Source organism: Rana temporaria, chromosome 13, assembly GCF_905171775.1.
Source record: "Rana temporaria chromosome 13, aRanTem1.1, whole genome shotgun sequence".
NCBI classification, from domain to species: domain Eukaryota; kingdom Metazoa; phylum Chordata; class Amphibia; order Anura; family Ranidae; genus Rana; species Rana temporaria.
The window spans coordinates 70,845,835-70,852,663 of NC_053501.1; the positions used below are offsets into that span (position 1 = coordinate 70,845,835).

The window sequence follows — 6,829 nt, forward strand, 5'->3', positions numbered from 1 at the left end:
TTTTTAGATTCTCAAGAGTCAAAGTAAAGTTAAAAAGAGTCAACTGTGACATATACGCAGTTAAGGATTCAATGTATAGACAAGTTGGTTACCAGCAGACAACATAATTATATGTATCATATCAAGATAACAGGTGAAGGAAAAATGAGATCACCAAGTAAGAGGTCCAACAAGTAGCATCCTAGAGGGAGCCCAGGTCTGCCGTTGTAGGAAGCCAGTGAAAAGACAAATATAGGATTTATTTATTTTTCTTTCTTTTATTTAAACTTTAAAATTTTTATCAAAGTCAGATCTCATCTCATCTTCCATCTTTTCCCATCAAGACCTTCCAGTGGAAATGAGCAAACTTTAAAACAAATCCACTCTATAGACACTGCATCAGGCTATGTTAGATATTGTTCTGTCCAGACCAGCTTTTTTCTCTGTAGTTTGAAAAGTTAATCAAATATAAATCATAATTTCCAGGGCTGTACTTTGCTGTTCGACAGAATGCTGCATAAAAACCCTAATAAAAATGGTATGGCATATGGAAAAACTGGTTTATTCTATTACCTACCCCTCACATTCTGAAGATAAGTTACAGTGCATGAGATCAGAGGCCAACATGGAGACACCACTGGATGCCAAAAGAAATCATTTTTTTGGTCCTGCATTGGGCCTAAACCTTTTCTGAACTCACAATGACAATAAAAGGCATAGTAATCAGGATGTTTTGGAAGTTTTTTACAAGCATATGTATTCTCAGTGTTTAAAGGCCACATATTAGTGCAATACAGTCTAGAATCAGAAATAAAAATGTTTTGATAAATACCATCTACATTTATAGTGAACCAACAAATGTCTACGCACAAATTTATATCGTATTGAGCTAGATATGCAATCTTCTTTAAAATAATTGATGAATATTTCCATACAAAATGTATTGCTAGTGTATTCTGTATATATGACTTTATTTATAATTAAACAATTATTTTGTGTACTTGTGTAATATCAAACCAGAAAAAAAGATAATTTTTTTTTTGTGCATTGCAATCTAGAAATAAATTATATTTCAGTATGCAGTGTAGGAAAACCTTGTGTTTTTTTTTTGGCTTAAATGCATGTATTGAAAGTGCTTCCCATGATATATGAAAGATATACTTAAGTCTGGCATCACTAATCTGTAGATAATCTGTTGAGTGTAACCGTGTGCATGATTTGTCTGCTTCTAAAGCCTCGTACACACAATCGGATTTTCCGCAGACAAAGTGTCGGACTTTTGTCCAAAGGGCGTTGTCCAAGCCCGGGGGCGTGCATGGGGGGAATTGACTGCTTGCTGGGGGGGTTAGGCTCATTTGTTGGATGCTGCCTGGGTCACCAGTGTCTATCCATGCTGACCTCTAAATGACCTACCAGACCCTACCAGACCCCTACACTGACCCCAGTGACACATATACACTTACCCCCCTGACACATATACACTGACCCCCTGACACCTACATTGATCCCCCTGAAACCTACACTGACCCCCCTGACACCTACACTGACCCCCCTGACACATACACTGACCCCCTGACACATACATATGTAGCGCTACCCTCTCAGGAGCCGCTGATTGTTTTGGGATCTACTCTCTTTACTTGGCTCACCCCTATTTAACTGGCTCGAACCCAACCCTTGACACATCAGAAGTCTGCTGAGTGTATTGTGACCCCTGCTTGACTGGGGTCACAATAGCAGGGCATGCAACATGCAATGACAATGTAACAACAATATTACCTGCTTTTAGGGATGGTCCCTCCAGACGAGAATAATACACTTCACACAGTCAATATATTTAAACCAAAGAGAATGAGTTTACTTTATGTAGACTAGGAAAAGCAAACATAGGTTTAAACCACAAGCAAACAACAGTTATGCAATGACACGATATGATTCTGCAAGGGCCCTTGCGGGAATCAGTAAGCAATAATAATGACAAGATCTAAGCTAAACAATGGTACCATTCAGCTAAGCTAATATAGGCAGTCTATGCTCGCGAGCTTCCTCTAGCGGGCAATTCTGCAGAACAGCTGAAGAACGTCTCGAGACTAAAGTCCACGTTGCGGCCGGTTGGTGCACATTAGATTTATAATCCGCAAGTGGCAAACGATAAAAGAACATTAACTAGACAAAGTATCTTGAACAACGACGTGGGTGAACTGATCGCTCGTCAGCGTCAGTCACTTCTGCATAAACAACTATGAAATAGAGAGGGCCTCTAAGTTTCAGCTAGAGGCCAAACACGTGTCTCCGGCTTGTAGGGTAGCACTAAGTTAATTGTCAGAAAGGGAGGATTTGAGGTTGAGCATGTGCTCTCTCACCCGACAGGCCCGATCCGCCTGAGTTCTACTCAAAAGGAATGCGTTGGTAGATCACTACTCCACAGCAAAAGGTCTCCGGCATCAGGTTCCCCACAGTTTCAGACGTCAGCTGGGTGGCCTCTCCGATCTCCTGGAACACGAGCTGGGTATGGTGGTCTTGCTTCCTTCTGGATGGCTGGTCTCTCGGGGGGGGAGTTAGGCCTAGCAGTACGGCGGTGCTGTCCTCCACAGCTCCGCAGAGGAGAAGATGCAGGTCCAGAGAGAGAGAGATCAACCCCTCCCATTCCTTAAGTAAGCTCCCCCATCAGTCTGTGCGGAGGTGTCACATGTTCCGATAACTCAGGGCATTGTGGGATATGTAGTATGTTTCTCCTAAGAGTCAATGGAGTCCATATCTCCCGCTACTTGCAGTCCCACAATGCATAACTTCTTAAAGGTATCTTACATATTTACAAGCGTGAATAAAGTTCCAGCGGGAATCCAGGCCTGTCATTATACTCTGACAGGGTGACCCCGCTACACACTCCCCCCACTCAAAATCTTTGGTCCCCAAAGAGGGCGACAGTATGTATCCTGATACATGCTTCTCAAAATACAAGCGGAGAAAAGTTTGTTAGATTATGCAAGGCAACAAACACTGTGCATTAGTTCTAACTTTGCTCAAAGCTAAACAGCTCATTGACTGACATAGAGTGGACAGGGGATCCTCCCACCAATCAATGGGTACGGGCAGGCCACTCTGTCCACTGTTTACCAATACTAAGGTATTAGATTCAGATGTGTCAGGGGGTGAGCAGGGGTTATCCTCCACTAAATTTGCAGCTGGAGGATCACACAAGACATTAGACCTCTTTGAGGTAAGGATAGCTTCTTCAGAACACTCTCCCAATTGGCTATAAGTCAGTCTCTTTGGGGGATGAATGACTCTTCTTTCCTTTGGTTCTTTCGGTATTGAGGAGATAGGAAGAATAGGGTCTATTTCATTATTCTGAAGAGCAGCATCATCCTCTGTTTCTGACACAACAGATTCCACATCTCCTAAATAATTTAAGTCTCTATTTGGCGGGCTTGAGGCCTCCATGAAACCTTCTGTAGAGTACAAATCAACATCATCTCCCAATTCTTCATTAAGTGCATTCTGGGGTATAAATTCAGGGGCCTCCGACCGAAGTGTCCCACCACTTGTCACTTCAGATGAGGGCAGGAACGAAGTACTAGGCTCTGGTTGTTGAGAGGACCATAACCACTCTGACCCTATCCATTCATCTGTAGACTCTTCATCTTCCGAATCTGAAGGTATTGTTTGAGACCTAGTAACTGGCCCAGAGGGTCCAGATGTGGAAGGTAGATCCAGGGGGTCAGAGACCAAGGGTATTCGAACAGCTTCAGTGAGGAGCAGTAAGTGATTCCTGTGCCAGGTCTTTAAAGGGCCTACACTTGCTTCTGGTCTGATCTGATATACAGGAAGGCCAGGTAGCTGTTTACATATGATATATGGCTGAGACTTACAGCGATCAGCCAGTTTGTGCTTTCCTGGAATACCTAGGTTCCTTAGCAAAACTCGGTCTCCTGGCTGTAGATCCTGAATCCGGACTTTGAAATCAAAGTTTCTTTTGTTCCTTTGTCCCCGTTTTTCAGAGCAAACATTAATCGGTATAGTGAGTACCCGGTTGCGTCGCTCATGGTGCAATTGTATGCATGCACTATGGCTGCTATGTGCTTCCTCCAATGTTGCTTCTTTTCTGCACTCAATGTCCCCAGCATATTCAAAAGAGTCCTGTTAAATCGTTCAGGCTGGGCATCCCCCTGGAGATGGTAGGGAGTGGTTCTGGTTTTGTCTATGTTCAGCAAACCCAACAGTTTTTGTATCAATTTGCTTTCAAAGTCTCTCCCTTGGTCAGAAGGGATTCATTGTGGTAATCCATAATGTACAAAAAACTTCTCCACCAAGACTTTAGCCACTGTTGAGGCTTTCTGATCTTTGGTTGGGTATGCTTGGGCATACCTGGTGAAGTGGTCGGTCACTACCAGAACATTTCCTATTCCACTCAGATCAGGCTCCAAGCAAAGAAAGTCTATGTACACTAACTCCAATGGACCCTGACTTTGAAGGTGGCCCATTGGGGAAGCTTGACGAGGTAAAGTCTTTCTTTGGATACACCGGATACAAGAATGGCAATATCCTTCAACTTCAGCCCTCATGCCAGGCCAGTAAAACCTGTCCCTGACTAACTGGAAAGTCCTCTCAGGGCCCAGATGGCCATGCTGGTCATGAAGCGCAGCTAGTACAATCTCTCTGTGCTTACTGGGCAGGAACATCTGCCATTTCTCTTCGGGACTTTCAGAGGGGCCCCTTCGGTAGACCACCCTGTGATGGAGCTGCAGCCTGTCCCACTCTTTATGCACCAGCCGTGCTTCTTTGGAAGGGCTGGCAAGGAGCACTGTGCTGTCACGCAGCTTTTACTGTCTAGCAGTTATTACATGTTATGTTATTATGTTATTTGGTATGATCTTTACCCCCCTGCTGTTCTGACTAGTTTGGTTGCTCCCACCCACCATTTCCTGCTCTAAACCCCATCTTTGCTTAGTTGCTTGAAAAGTCTGCAGAGTGTGGGAGCTGTGTATCTTCATTGTAAATTTATCTATGGAAAAGCCTCTATGTTTATATCCTTGTTACCTTGAAGCATAAAGAAGCATTGGAAAACACCTCTGGAGTCTTTATTCATTGAGTAAGCTGTCTGTTAAAGTCATCATTCAACCTGCTGCATACATCCTTACAGACTGGGTCTACAAGAAGCTTGTCACAGGTACAACCGATGCTGATACAGAACAGTAAATTTCCAGAAGAATCCATCACACAGCTATCTCTGCAGCTTCAGAAACGTGAGTAACCACGTGTGTGTGTGAAGAACAAACATCCTAACACAGGATACCATCTGCAGGCTGTGCACTGAGAGTTAGGCCTGTGTGTGACTTCTGCAGCCACCATTACTCTGTGTATGAAGCCAGCCTTCTACTGAATGCTCCATAACTGTTCACTGCCAGGGACTTTTGCCTTTATTGGGGAGCAATAAGTACCTTTTGAACTGCTCAAAGACTGTATCATAGCTTCATCAAGTCCCTAGGATTTATCATTGTCAAGCTGTTTTTGGTTGTGAATCCAATACCTGAATCTACTGAAATAACTGTGTATTCCTGCCTGTATAAAGTGATAGTGAGCTGAGCCATCCAGTCTGAAACAGTTGCAGCACTAGATGTCACAAATATCCAGCTCCTCAGTTCAATCTGCCTAATATCAGAAGTCACTACAGAGCTCAGCTCTGGCAGATTTGTAACAAGACACCAAAACTACAGAACTTGTCATTATGTCTGATAGAGATCCCACAGAGTCACCTGCATTTAACCAAGATAAAGCAGACTCCTTACTTCATTCTGCTCGTCCCGCTAGAGGCCCTCATCCATCCTTGAAGGCAAGAGAGGTGTATGAAGAAAGTAAGGAAGAAACATCTAGTAACCTGACTGCATTATGGCATAAGACTTTAAGTTGTATAAAAACCGCTAATGAAACTAGCAACAATCCTGAGCAATTGAACACTGCTCTCTCAAGGGTTAAGAAGGCATTTGCGAATTATAAAAGACTTTCTGAAAAGTTCTATTCCCTATTGTCACATTCCAGCATAGAGGAAGCCGCAGTGGAATTAAAGGACTTTACTTCTACTGACCAGCAGAGGCATAGCACATATCTTGAAGCAAAGGCACAGATAGAAGGTAGATTAGCACAGCTACATGAAACTACATCCTGTAAATCTGCTTCTTCCAGACACTCAGGAAAATCTTCTAGATCTGCCCGCTCCTATCATAAATCCTCTTCTAAGTCACTGCGGTCCTGCTCTTTAAGGTCAACACTGAGCGACCAAATAGTCAAAGCTCGCCAGAAGGTCGCAGCAGCCCAGGTTCAAGCCGCCTGCTCTGAAAGAGAAGCAGCCATCAAAGCAGAAGCTAAACGCATTCAAGCAGAAACAGAGGCTCAGCTAGAAATCCTTCAGAAGAGTAAAGAAAAGGAAGTAGCATTGGCGGAATTATCCGTCTTGGAACAAGCCCTATTGGAATAAGAAGGAGCAGCTTGTCCCAGCTTGGCTGCTTGTCAAGACCCCATTGAAAGGACCCTACAGTTCGTCTTAAGCCAGAACCACGACATCACAGTCCCACCTACAGTTGGAGATTTTTCTCATAATCGTCCAGCATGTGGACCAGAAGGCAACGTGTCACAAAATCAAGCTGGTCAACTAGACACACCTGCTAACAGAGACACTCCGCAACTACCGCATGTCACAAAATCAAGTGAGTCAACCTACGCGGCTCACGTGCCACCACAACCGTATGCGAATAGAGATTACAAGGGTACAGCAAAAGACTACAGGATGAACTCTATGACCCCTGTGATACAGTTCTCTTCAACTTCAAATGCTCAGAGACCTTCAGACATC

General features: G+C 43.8%; 1 protein-coding gene across 1 annotated transcript; it reads left to right on the top strand.

Annotated features, from left to right (window-relative positions):
* Positions 1-5,691: 5,691 nt before the first annotated feature.
* Positions 5,692-6,460, top strand: LOC120920320. The gene is made up of 2 exons (XM_040332332.1): positions 5,692-6,334; positions 6,368-6,460. The coding sequence occupies exons 1-2, from the start codon at positions 5,708-5,710 to the stop codon at positions 6,452-6,454; spliced, it is 714 nt and encodes a 237-aa protein (XP_040188266.1). The 5' UTR covers positions 5,692-5,707; the 3' UTR covers positions 6,455-6,460.
* Positions 6,461-6,829: the final 369 nt, after the last annotated feature.